Source organism: Rutilus rutilus, assembly GCF_951802725.1.
Source record: "Rutilus rutilus genome assembly, chromosome: 9".
NCBI lineage: Eukaryota > Metazoa > Chordata > Actinopteri > Cypriniformes > Leuciscidae > Rutilus > Rutilus rutilus.
In genome coordinates, this window is record NC_140223.1 from 11,832,945 (window position 1) to 11,846,432 (window position 13,488).

Sequence of the window (13,488 nt, forward strand, 5' to 3'; positions counted from 1 at the left end):
GATAAGGACCACCCTACTGATGATGCCTATTTAAAAGCCTACATCACAGTTGCACTGACCTTTACTCAAGTCTTTTAAAAGATTGTTATTGTATGACATAAGGCCCATTCACTGCAAGCAAGAACGATAACGGGTGTGAACGGGGGTGTATGTGTGCTGGGCTATTTAAATTGTAATTAATTTTAAATTGTAATTCCTGCTAAACATGTTGCTATAAACTTAAAGTAGGCCTATGTATGACTGAGCTTCTGTTACCTTCTGAAATTCATGATTTTTGTTTTGTCAGTCGTGACATTCCCCATATGTGGCTATGGCGCTACTGGAACGTAATATGTAATTCATGTAACAAAACAATCCAGGAAAGCTTTTTATATATATTGCTAAATATTTTTTGAACAGGTTCTTTTAAATGATTCGTGGAAATGATTCGGACACTTTACTGCGCATGTCAAAGTTCAACCAATGGGATGCTACGTACATGTTACGTTACTCATGACGTTATTTCGATTTCAGGAAGCGCATGGAGAGCAGTGAATGTCAAAACAGAGACCGACGAGACTTACCAATCGAGCTGTTGTAGAAGTGCATGAGTTTTATCACCACACATTAACAAAAATAACAAAATATACCACTTACAGGACGTGAACGGCACTATTATTCAAAGCGGAAGAGGCAGAGAACATCAAGCTGTGTTGAATCTCTCGCTCATTTGACATGCTGTCGCTCACATTACCGCGGATTCCTGCTTTCACCACATCATTATTCTGCAGATGTAGCTCAAAGTTCCTTCAACGACACTGCAGTCGCATGTTGTCCGAGAAAACGAGAGTATCCGAGGCGCTCGCAAGCAAAGAGACAGGATCACATGTTAGAATACAGGTGAGAAGAACAGTACCCGAAATTATTAAGGTGTTTCTTCAACTTGGGTTCATTTGAATTTAAGATAAGTTTATTTTTTTATGCCATTTATGTGTAGATCACATTAAAATGATCTTTGAAACATTTTTACCATCCTCTCATTTGTTTTCGCTATTTTGACTATTATGTATCGATTTTATTGTAATAGAGATAGTATTACTTATTTCATATGCATGCACATACAGAGTAAATCCATTTCGATTTGTATTGTGTGAATGGCTGTTCCTTCAGTCTGTTTCATTACTACCATCAATTTGGTCCTAATAAAGTATTTTTTATTTAATTTTTATTATTATTATTTAAAAGTTGGTGTACTTGTTTACCAAAGAGACAGAAGAGATTAAATATTAGATAAAGGTAAATATTATTGTGGAAATAATATGATATTATTTCCAATCAAACTGTAAAATTATGCTAAAAATGTAAAATATTATGTGTGTGTGTATTTAAGATACATAATAACGAGACAGAGTTAAGCTTTTTACTCCAAAAATGTTTATAATGTAATTTACCCCACAACAAATTATATCGGTAGAAATATTGGTAGAAAGTTGATGGCGTATGCATAAACCAGGGTAATTAATTTTAGTTAACTAAAATTAAAACCTATACATTTAAATAAAATAAACGTAGGCCTATTGCACATAGTTAACAATGCAGCACTTCTTAATTGAATCTATTTGATGCGCTAAAATAACAAAAACTAACATAACATAATTACTAACATAATTTAAAAACTAATAAAAAATGAAGAAAAAAATAAACCCCACAAATTTACTAAACCTTTAACTAAAATGAAAACTAATTACAAATATTCATTGTAACACCGGTATACACTGTTGGAGATTGTTAATGAACAAATGTAAGTAGCGAGAGGCTGAAAAAAGGTAAGAAAGTGCCCAGAGTTGAATAAACGTGATATTGTATGTGAACATGTATGCTGTTCCTGCAGGGCTGGGTTCGATCCGTCAGGCCACAGAAAGACAACCTCTTCTTACATGTGAACGATGGAAGTTCATTGCAACCTCTACAGGTTGTTGCCAGCTCACACCTGAATACCAGGTGCTATTCTGTTCATGTGCAGTTGTGTATTTAACACTCTTGAATGAATATAAATTACTATTTCAAAATGTCATGAAAGTCTTGATATATACAGCGACTTCAAAGGTTATTTGGACACTTAAGCCACACAAATGTGTATGAATGTCATTGCATTAAAATAACAATCCATGTGACATTTATTTTAATTGCATTTAAGCACAAGCATACTTTTCAAACAAAATTCACAAAATGAGGAATATGTTATTAAACAATAAATACAGTTTCGATTTAAAGGTAACTTTTGGCCCTCTAGCTCTGCATGCATTTTGCAGAAGAACATTGTTTTGGTTGTGCTTCGGCTTTTGCGTGATGAATATGAAAATGACATTTGTATGTGTTCAAATATTTTTTGGGCCAATGTAGATGTGTATTCTTGATATATCCTCCCTTCTTGTGAAGAGACCTCACGTTTGGCTGTGCTGTTGACATCACTGGCACCTTAGAGAAGAGCCCAAATAAGAAACAGAATGTGGAGTTAAAAGCTCAGCGCATTGAAGTGGTTGGAGAATGCAATCCTGTGGTGAGTCTTTACATTTAAATTGAATCAGTCAGATAAAACTGATGAAAAGTGATTTATATAAAGTCATGAATAGATCACACTTGCTATAGTGACTGTGTATGTCTGCTTTAGGACTTTCCTTTCAAGATCAAGGAGCGTCATTCTCTGGAGTACACCAGGCAGTTTCCTCACCTCAGATGCCGAACAAATGCCTTCAGCTCTCTGCTCAGGATACGCAGTGAGGCTACAACTGCTATCCAGTCGTTCTTCAGGGTATTAAAGTCACTTTAAACACTCTAGCGTTCAAAAGTTTGGGGTCAGTAAGATTTTGAAAAATGTTTTTGAAAGATGTCTCTTATGCTCACCAAAGCTGCATTTGATTATTGCAAATATTATTACTATTACACTATAACTGGTTTCTATTTGAGTATATTTTAAAATGTAATTTATTCCTGTGGTATTAAAGCTGAATTTTCAGCTTCATTACTCCAGTCTTCGGTGTCACATGATCCTTCAGAAATCATTCTACTGTAACAAATGTATTGCTCATTGATAGTTAAAGGTGCTGTATGTAGGATCCAGCGGCCTCTAGCGGTGATGTTTCAGATTGCAACAACAGCGCTCGTGCTCGTGAAAAGCAATAAAGTTACAACTGTAGTCTTTCACATCAGATAACGTTAGCAAATGGTCGGCGTTAGCTGGCGAACTAATGATGTCTAACTTGAGCCAACTAAAGCACAAAATCACAATATATTTTACATGCTTTGAAGTATTGTTAGCTTACCTGTCCAAAAGGATGAAAGCCAACTCAGGGGCTGTTTTTATACCTAAAACAAAGCGGAGGTCTCTCCACAATTCAAACGCTCTGCCAATGTTGATCCGTGTTTTCGTCCTGAGTCGATCCGATTGACGTTTGGCCTGACGAGCTTCAGCAGATAAAAAATGTTTTTGTTTTTTTTTGGTGTTTGTGTTGGAATCTGTGTTGTGCTGGAGGCAGGTCGTTTTTTGGTGTTATCAGACTCCATGTCGTTAGCTGCAGTGCCGTCGCAATAGACTGTATATATAAAACGGAGAGGCTCGGGAGCGCGCATGCACGTCACATCCGGTGGATTTCGCAGAAAATCCGACCCGGAGACTTCACATAAAAATAGGAATACTGGCCTTCAGAGGTAATAGCAAAACGCGAAAAGTGGATCATTGTAATGTGTGATTACAACCCCTTCACAGACGGGCAATAAAAAAAGGATTCATTTTATAAAAAAAGTTACATACAGCACCTTTAAAAGTGCAGTAATTGATTTCGGAGAAACGCTGTTGAAAGTGGATTGGACTGAGCAGTAAGACACACTTGTAGCCAATCAGCAGCAGGGGGGGGGTGTCCACTCATCATGGGGGAGGAGAGAGTGAGCCAATCAGCAGTAGGGGGCGTGTCCATTCATGATGGGGGAGAAGAGAGAGAAAGCCAATCAGTAGCAGGGGGTGTGTCCACTCATGATGGGGGAGGAGAGAGTGAGCCAATCAGCAGTAGGGGGCGTGTTCACTCATGATGGGGAGGAGAGAGAGTGAGCCAATCAGCAGTAGGGGGTGTGTCTACTCATGATGGGGAAGGAGAGAGAGTGAGCCAATCAGCAGTAGGGGGCGTGTCCACTCATGATGGGGGAGGAGAGAGAGTGAGCCAATCAGCAGTAGGGGGCATGTCCACTCATGATGGGGGAGGAGAGAGTGAGCCAATCAGCAGTAGGGGGCGTGTTCACTCATGATGGGGAGGAGAGAGAGTGAGCCAATCAGCAGTAGGGGGTGTGTCTACTCATGATGGGGAAGGAGAGAGAGTGAGCCAATCAGCAGTAGGGGTGTGTCCACTCATGATGGGGAAGGAGAGCGAGTGAGCCAATCAGCAGTAGGGGGCGTGTCCACTCATGATGGGAGAGGAGAGAGAGTGAGCCAATCAGCAGTAGGGGGCGTGTTCAGTTCACTCGTGATGGGGGAGGAGAGAGAGAGCAAGAGAGAGAGATTTGAAGAAAGACTGTAGAAAGGGAGATGGCTGAGAGACATTAAAAAAGAGGAAAGGTCAGAGGAATATCACTGAAAAAAGAAGAGTTATGATCAGGCAAGAGCTTTAGGACCCGTGTTAATATTAGAAACGTTTTCTAGCACTGGAGAGACTGAAAGCGGGAAGGCCTGAAAACAAATGCACAGGTCAAGTTGTTTCTGCTCCAGACGTGAGTAACATTGATTTTGCTGTTTCACAGAACCAAGATATGCTGTTGTTGTAATGTTAGCTCTAGTAACAGGACAGTTTTGAGGGTCATTTGTCTGGAGCTGCTGGCGACTAACAACCAACTCTTGCTTGAACTCTTGTGTGTATGTTCATTTTTTGTGCTTCCTTGTCATTTGTATGTCATCTTCAGCTATGATAAAGAGACATCCACTCTTGCATTTCGTGTTCGTGCATTTTGTGGGCGGAGCAATGAAGGGAGGGGTGTGTCTGTTTGGGTTGATTTCAAATATCAACAGTGTTTCTCAGAAATCGCTCACTGCACCTTTAATGTTAGCTAATGCATTACCTAAGTTTTCTAATGGGACCTTATTTTCATACAGAATTAATTATCATTCTTTAATTTATTCTATATACATTTATTTCCTGTATAATTTATACATTGCAAATGAGTGAAAATGTAATCCTCACGCAGCTTGTTTGTGAACACCTCTCTTGTAGATTCATTGTATTAATTGTTGTTACAGGAGAACGGTTTTGTGCAGATACACACACCAGTAATCACCTCAAATGACTGTGAGGGAGCTGGAGAACTCTTCCAAGTAGAGGTGCATCTCAGATTTACATCATTTATATATTTTAGTATGTATTGCTTAGTTAAAGGGTGGACTGTGAGATGTAGCAACAAGCAAAATGATATTGTTTCAAAACATGGTACATGAATACTTTTAATTCCTCTTTGAATCTACAGTAAATTATCATTCTGTGTGTTCTCTAAAGCCTGCAGGTGATAAAAAAGACTCAGATGACCCCAACCCACATTTCTTCTCAGTGCCAGCTTACCTAACAGTCTCAGGACAGCTACACCTGGAGGTGATGGCAGGGTAAAGCCAAAAACACTTTAAACACTCGTACACACTATGTATCAATATTCAAAAGTTGGTCTTAGTTTTATTTAATTATTATTAGGGATGTCAGTTGATTAGGAAGTTTAATTGTTGTATTGCATATCAATATTTGCTGAGAAAAGTATGGAAGCTTGTTTCCGCCAATGAATAATAAATAAATAGTAATAAATGCGACTTTTTATCTCACAATTCTGACTTTTTTTTCTCACAATTGCGAGATATGAAGTCAGAATTCTGAGAAATAAAGTCGCAATTCTGAGAAATAAAGTCGCAATTGCGAGATATAAAGTCAGAATTGCGTGTTATAAAGTCGTAATTCTGGGAAATAAAGTCGCAATTCTGGGAAATAAAGTCGCAATTGCAAGATATAAAGTCAGAATTGCGTGTTATAAAGTCGTAATTCTGGGAAATAAAGTCGCAATTGCGAGATATAAAGTCAGAATTGCGTGTTATAAAGTCGTAATTCTGGGAAATAAAGTCGCAATTGCGAGATATAAAGTCGCAATTCTGAGAAATAAAGTCGCAATTGGGAGATAAAAGTCAGAATTGCACGATATAAAGTTGCAATTGGAAGATAAAAGTCAGAATTGCACGATATAAAGTCGCAATTGCGTGATATAAAGTCAGAATTGTGAGATATAAAGTCAGAATTGTGAGATATAAACTATTCTGAGGTAAAAAAAAAAAAAAAAAAAAGTCCGTCTTTTTTCCCCTTAGAATTGGACTTTATATCTCACAATTGTGAGTTTATATCTCACAATTCTGAGAAAAGATGTCAGAATTGCGAGATATAAACTCGTAATTGCGTGTTATAAAGTCAGAATTGTGTGATATAAAGTCGCAATTGCGAGAAAAAAAGTCTGAATTCTGACTTTATAACACGCAATTCTGACTTTATATCTCGCAATTCTGATTTTATAACACGCAATTCTGACTTTATTTCACGCAATTCTGACTTTTATTATTATTATTATTATCCTTTATTTTTCCAGGAAGGTCCCATTGAAATTAAAGAAATCTCTTCCTCCAGGGAGTCCTGGCCAAGATGGCCATACTACAAGTCACACATTTACAAACATATGACACATATAAAACATTCTAGACAGTCAAAGTACAACATTCATCATAAATCAATAAATTAAGTAAAACAGCAAAAAATTTAAATATATTCAAAGGAGGAATTGTTACATCTCGCAATTCTGAGATCTAGAGGCCTATTTACATCTCGCAATTCTGACTTTATAACACGCAATTGCGACTTTATATCTCGCAATTGTGAGATAAAAAGTCGCAATTATCTTTTAAAATGTTTTATTTTGTGGCAGAAACAAGCTTCCATAGAAAAGCCCCTAATGAAAATCATTGAAAAACATGACTTTATTGCGGCATTGAATAGTCATTGCAAAATGTATTTATGATAAATCAGATCTGTAGCTTTATGAGAACCTTTAGCTAAACTATTTTGTGATTGCTGGTTGTCTGTTGCAGGGCTTTTTCAGCTGTGTACACATTCGGTCCTACATTCAGAGCGGAGAACTCTCAAAGCAGGAGACACTTGGCAGAGTTTTACATGGTAGAGGCAGAGATTGCCTTCACTGAGTCACTAGACGACCTGATGAAGGTAGAAAACGCACTACTCCTCACTCACTGAATTACATGCACTGTCAAGCAAATGATTATGCTTTAAATGGATTTGAGACTGTGTACAGTAGGAATGTCCTGATCAAGTGTTTTTTTGTGCCCCCGATCCAATCCGAGTCATTGAATATTGAGTGTCTGCCAATCCTGATCTGATACTTGTATTTTTCTTGTGCTTGGTGCATATTAAAGTTTTTAAAATCAATCCAGTGTATACAGGGATGTGCAGAGAGTGTCAGAGATGTGCAGGTGCTCAAATGTTAGAAAGGGGCATCTACTGTATCACTACAGATATATATATACATATATATAACAATTACTATAGTAATTATATTTATAGGCCTAGATTTAAACATCTGTTACAATGGTAGACATTGTAAACAGACTGTGCGGTCACAATTGTTAATTTGGGACTGCTGATATAAACTTCTTGTATTTTATATGTACACTAAGCAGAATAATTGCAACAAAAAGAAAAAAAACGATACATTTTATTTTACAAACTATAAATATTTTTTGCTAGTACTTATCTGTATTTAAATGTCAGAAATATAAAATAAACATTAAGGTTAAAATTTTCACTGTTGTGTTATGTGAGCGCTGTCAGATGCTCACATGATGATCACATGATGCATTCTTTTTTAAGCCTGTTTCTTATTTTTCAGGTAATGGAGAATTTATTCAAGGCGACCACAGAGCATGTGCTGTCCCATTGCGCTGAGGATGTTGAGTTATTCCACAAATATATGGCACCAGGACACAGGGTAGAACAAACAATACTATTGTTTCTTATGCAAGGAGCTGTAATAAGAGCATTGAGCGTTTCTCCACCATAATGGCTGTAATAAACTGTTTCAACTCTTTTGAACATCCTCAGGACCAAGTGGATCTCATGTTGAAAAGAAAATTTGATGTGTATGTATTATATTTCAGTTCAGTCGGCTTTTCCCGATTTTTAAGTTCTTTTTACTTTTTAAAATAGGCCTTGAGCTTGGGATTAGGCTGAATACAAGCTGTTACAAGTAAGAATTATCTTGAAAATAAAGAATTAATTATTTGTAGTTTTTTAATTGTGTGTAACCGTGAGCTCTGTGAACTATACATTTTTACCGCTCTTTCTTAAATCGACTTGTATTTGCTTTCTACAGCATTTCTTACACGGAGGCGATAGACATTCTGAAGAGCAGTTCACAGAACTTTACATTCAGTACCGAGGCAAGTAAATTACATATGTTTGTGTTTAAAATAGTTACTATACATAGAGAGGCACTATATATGAAATGCATGAAGTAAAATAATGTGCATTATCATTCAAAAGTTTGGGGTCTATTAATACTTTTATTCAGCAAGGATGCATTTAATTGATTAAAAGTTACAGTATAATTTTGCAAATGACTTCTATCTCAAATAAATGCTGTGTCACGGTTTCCACAAAAAATACGAAGCAGCACAACTGTTTTCAACATTGATAATAATAAGAAATGTTTTCTGAGCAGCAAATCAGCATATTTGAATGATTTCTGAAGGATCATGTGACACTGAAAACTGAAAGCTTTGCCATCTTAAAAAAAGTTATTTTAAATTGTAATAATATTTCACAATATTACTGTTTTTACTTTATTTATGATCAAATTGGTGAGCACAAGAGACTTAATAAATATAAAAAAATCTTAGCAACCCAAACTTTTCAGTGGTAGTGTATAATTTAGTTTGAGAATATTTATGTTTTATATATAGATTGAATATAAAATTGTTTTAAGGCTATCTATTCTGTCTTTGTCTTTGACATATGCGTTACATTAGTGGGGCGGTGATCTTCATACAGAACATGAGAAGTTCCTAGTGAAACATTGTGGAAACGTCCCAGTGTTTGTCATTAACTATCCCTACGAGCTAAAGCCTTTCTATGCCCGAGACAACCAGGACCAGCCCAAGCACACTGTAAGAATGAGCTCTTACCATCAATCTTTTCTCAAAGACTTTTCATATGTGTAAAAATGTTAAATATGATTATATTTTATGTGTTTGAAGCCGATAGAGTAAATGCTAAATATCAAACGGGGTAAAGATGTTATGAGTTGTAGCTATTTTTTTAATTCAGCTTGTCCATGAGGCCTAGTTCTTCTTTCTTTTCCTCACCTCCATGCGCTTACCGCTCATTCAATCACTCAACAGGCAGCTGCCGTAGACCTCTTGGTGCCTGGAGTCGGGGAGCTTTGCGGTGGATCCCTGAGAGAAGAGAGAATAGAAGTTCTGAGCCAACGACTAGCACAGTAAGAATTAGAAAACGATTCCTCTTCGTATTGATACAAGTAATAAGAGATAACATTGATAAGACATTGATACACTATAGTTCAAAAGTTTGGGGTTGATAAGATTTATTAATGTTTTTGAAAGTCTTTTCACTAAGGCTGCATTAATTTGATCAAAAATACAATAAAAAATGTAATATTGTGAAATATTATAACCATTTAAAATAACTGTCCAGTCTTCATGGTCACATGATCCTTCAGAAATCATTCTAATATGTGGATTTGCTGCTCAAGAAACGTTTAGTATTATTATCCTATTCAGATGGTAATTGTTGTGGACGTAAGGTGATGGAGCTGTCAAGAACAAAAAGAAAGAGAACAAAATCACATAAACATTTGAAATATGCATGGTTCATACTGTCATGAAAAACCTGGGAAAGTCATGTGTATCCAGAATGTGTATCCATCGACAGAAACATGAGCACTGTTTGTTAAAAATGGTCTTTTTTTTTTTTTTTTTAAGAGATTTTATTTGAATTTTGTACACAAATACCCAAACAGAAAGTGATGCTTTCCAGATGATGCACACTTTCTATTCACTCTTATCTCCTGCATATTTTCTCTTTCATCACAGGGCTGGGTTGAAGGACACATATGAATGGTAGGTTCAGAAGATCAATTTTTGCATCTCACCCATATTTTTATTCCAAACTGAGGGTATTTTTACACGACAACAATGTACTAAAAACGGAAAAGGTTTTCACTTTGCGTTTTTCACGTACAGACCACAACATTGTCAAATCGACCCCTGTTCACACGGATCTGCAAAAACAAATAAAAACGCTGTATTCTGCTGCCAGGCCAGTAGTTGGCGATGTCACTTTGTAAATAAACATTACGCGGCTATAGACCGAACACGTAATGCGCGTGACGCCACCGGTTTCACAAATTTATGTTAGATGATAATGGTGTAGTTTTCAAAATCGTACACTTTAAAAAGTTTGCGTTTTCAGACCCCCAAAACACTGTTGTTGTGTAAATGAGCTGTCAAAACATGTAACGTTTTTAGTTGAAAACGTCGTCGTGTAAACGCCCTCTGAGAGAGCATCTTTGTGATTGAAAGGTATCTGCAGCTGAGAGAGTTTGGCTCTGTCCCACATGGTGGTTTCGGGATGGGCTTTGAGAGGTACCTGCTGTGCATTCTGGGACTCCACAATATCAAAGATGTGATTCCATTTGCAAGGTTCTCACACTCCTGCCTCCTTTGAAATAAAAGAAAAAAAATGATTGAATGTGCTTTTGTCTTTTTTTCTTTTTTTTTCATTACTGAGGTTAAATTAATGTTTTTCACTTTTCATGTTTCAATTTATTGCACATTCCCTGTCTTCCTGTCCTGTCTACCCCCTTGTCATATTGTATGTATGTTTGTATAGACAGGTTGATGGCTAATTTCGCTGGTACTTGTGACTAAGTGACAATAAAGGCTACTGCTATACAGAGTTGACCTTTTTTTTCTTTTTTTTTGACCAGTGTAAAATAAATGACACATAAAAAAACAAATACATACACAAACATAAATATATAAATAAAATAAGAGATAATTATAAATAAAACTAAAATAAATAAAAGAGAGTTAATGATATGAGTTATTATGAAGTGCTGCCCTGACCAGATTTGCCTCACTGCAACAACACACCACTCAAATCATGAGTCCTTTCTTCATCAAGAGGGGAGGCTCAATACTGACAAATGCAAAAATCAGTCATGTGATACAGGCAGGCAATTTGCATCCTCCTTTAATAGGTAAGTGCCATATTTTCCTCCTGTGGTCACCTAATATTTTAGCACTCTTCATCAAGATTCGATTCACAACTGGTTCTAATCAGCACAGACATGCACAACAACAGGACAAGTATATCAGAGTCTCTCATTTAAGAGTGAAGCTCTGATAGGACCCTCTGCGGCTGTTCAGATGAACCAAACTCTTTACAAATTATTTACAAAAGTACATGTATTTATCTTCACATCCTTCTGAAAGCAATAGTGCCAGATGCTAATGTTGCTGCTTCAAGCCAAGATGCAAGAGGCTAAAGTGGATGATGGAGAGAACGGACGATTCAGTCCGCCGGACACACAGCTGAACAGAAGACACTTCTGGAGTGACGGTCTTACACCTGGAACAAATGACACACAAATTAGCTGTATTGCATAAATTCATTACTCTTAGAACAGGTGAGAAAAGATCCAGTTTCCAGGTGTAAGTTATGAAGTAACTTTTTCGTGTAAAGATTTCCAGGAAACTACATGTTCAATATTCTCATAACATGGTTGTCATTTACCGTCTGTACTTCTCCTGAATGTTTCATGTCTCAGGTCCTTCATCTCATCCTGAGCTCTTGTTTTTGGTGGATTTTTTCATCAAACGGAAAGAGACCTTCTGAACAGATGAATCTTCTGGAGTGGCTGTGACTGGTTTTACACCTGGAATGAAAAACAGAAATAAGGGTGCTAAATTCATTACACTTAGAACAGGTGAGATTTTTAAATTCCTCTTAAATAGTTTTTGGCTCATGGCTCAGTACCTAAAACCATTTGTGCTGAACAATCCTGCCCAGATCAAGCTGACGCTCGGGCTTCTGCTGCAGAAGAGAGCAGATCAAATCACAGCATTCTGTGAGAAAGACGTCTGATTATTACCACAAACTTTACATCTGCTCTACTTTCATTCTTCTAAGCTGTGAGATCATCAGTTCAGACACCCGTGACAAATTCCTGCATTATCTATACAGCCATCTCCTATAAAGCCTATGAAGTTTTGTATTAGAATTGTACTTGAAGTAATAAACAAATCACCTTCTGTCAAGCCAGGTTTGTACCAGGTGTTCATATTGATCCTGTAGAAGTCGAAACTATCTGGAAAGATTCCACACAGCATTCTGAACAAGAGGATCCCCAGAGACCAGACCGTCGCCGGCTTTCCATGAAACTCACCCTTCATTCTGTACGCGGGAGGGCAGTACAAAACTATGCCTGGATGAAAGAGAGTTTGTCCGATGTGTAAGTCTCTACCACAGCATGTCTTCTCAGCATCCATTAGGATACGAGTGTTGAGTGTTTTGAGAACTAATACACACCAGAGTAACTCGTGTAGGCAGATTCTGTCAGGAGATCGCCGCATCCAAAGTCAATGAGTTTGACATCGAGTTTCTTAAAGTTTATCAGCAGGTTCTCTAATTTGATGTCGCCATGGTAAACTCCACGGCGACAGCACGCATCAGAGGTTAGTGTTGCCGACCACACGATGAGCTGCGCAAACTTCTCGTCAATGCTGCCGCCGTTGCGTCCCACAAAATCAAACACATCCATGCAGTGCGAGAAACGCTCGAGGACCATGACGTAGAAGTCCTGCTGGTCCTGCCAGTCCAGCAGCTTGATAATGTCCATCGCTAGATCTTTATTGGCCAGGATTGTCAGAGCGACTTCTTTGGGAAGGGGTTTGGGATGATCAGGCTGGAAGAAAGAAACATAATATGATGTCAGATGGTTTTAAATAGGGATTTAACTCAGTTTGTCTGCTGAAAAATCACTTACTCACAATGCTGATACATTCCATGTGTTCCGTCTTTTGGATAAATTTCACTGCCACCTGATGGACAAAACCAAAAGCAATTAATGTGTGTAGAGATCATATAAATTCCAGGCAAGAATTTAAATCATAAAAGGTCAAGAGCCCTAAATGCTGAATATATGATACAGTAAGATGGCTTGCATAGGATAAAGTGAGATATCAAAGGATGAGAAATAATAATAATTCAGATCAAAAACTATTTTCCAAACTAGACGTGGACGTGGTAAGTAAAGAGAAAAAAAGTCCAACCTTCTGGCCATCCGCCAAACGAGTGCCTTCATAGACGGCACCAAGTCCACCTTGCCCCAGCTTACGGCCAATTGCATATC

The 13,488-nt window shown here is 37.4% G+C and overlaps 1 protein-coding gene across 2 annotated transcripts; it reads left to right on the forward strand.

Moving 5' to 3' along the window:
- Positions 1–488: 488 nt before the first annotated feature.
- On the forward strand, positions 489–11,030 carry nars2 (asparaginyl-tRNA synthetase 2, mitochondrial). 2 transcript variants are annotated; one of them, XM_084418878.1, is made up of 14 exons: positions 489–879; positions 1,871–1,980; positions 2,419–2,539; positions 2,651–2,791; positions 5,261–5,341; positions 5,514–5,617; positions 7,130–7,262; positions 7,945–8,043; positions 8,157–8,194; positions 8,428–8,494; positions 9,083–9,220; positions 9,455–9,552; positions 10,166–10,192; positions 10,655–11,030. In XM_084418878.1, the coding sequence occupies exons 1-14, from the start codon at positions 715–717 to the stop codon at positions 10,797–10,799; spliced, it is 1,467 nt and encodes a 488-aa protein (XP_084275004.1). In that variant the 5' UTR covers positions 489–714; the 3' UTR covers positions 10,800–11,030. The 2 variants fall into 2 exon arrangements, with proteins under 2 accessions (XP_084275004.1, XP_084275005.1); XM_084418879.1 differs by having other exon boundaries at positions 1,871–1,951.
- The last annotated feature ends 2,458 nt before the right edge of the window (positions 11,031–13,488 follow it).

What these genes read in the sequence shown, in the direction of transcription:
- nars2 (XM_084418878.1), top strand. Translation starts at nt 715, where the DNA reads ATGCTGTCGCTCACATTACCGCGGATTCCTGCTTTCACCACATCATTA. An exon ending in ATATGGCACCAGGACACAGG is followed by an intron (nt 8,044 to 8,156) that starts GTAGAACAAACA and finishes GAACATCCTCAG; the next exon opens with GACCAAGTGGATCTCATGTT. An exon ending in CTGAGCCAACGACTAGCACA is followed by an intron (nt 9,553 to 10,165) that starts GTAAGAATTAGA and finishes CTTTCATCACAG; the next exon opens with GGCTGGGTTGAAGGACACAT.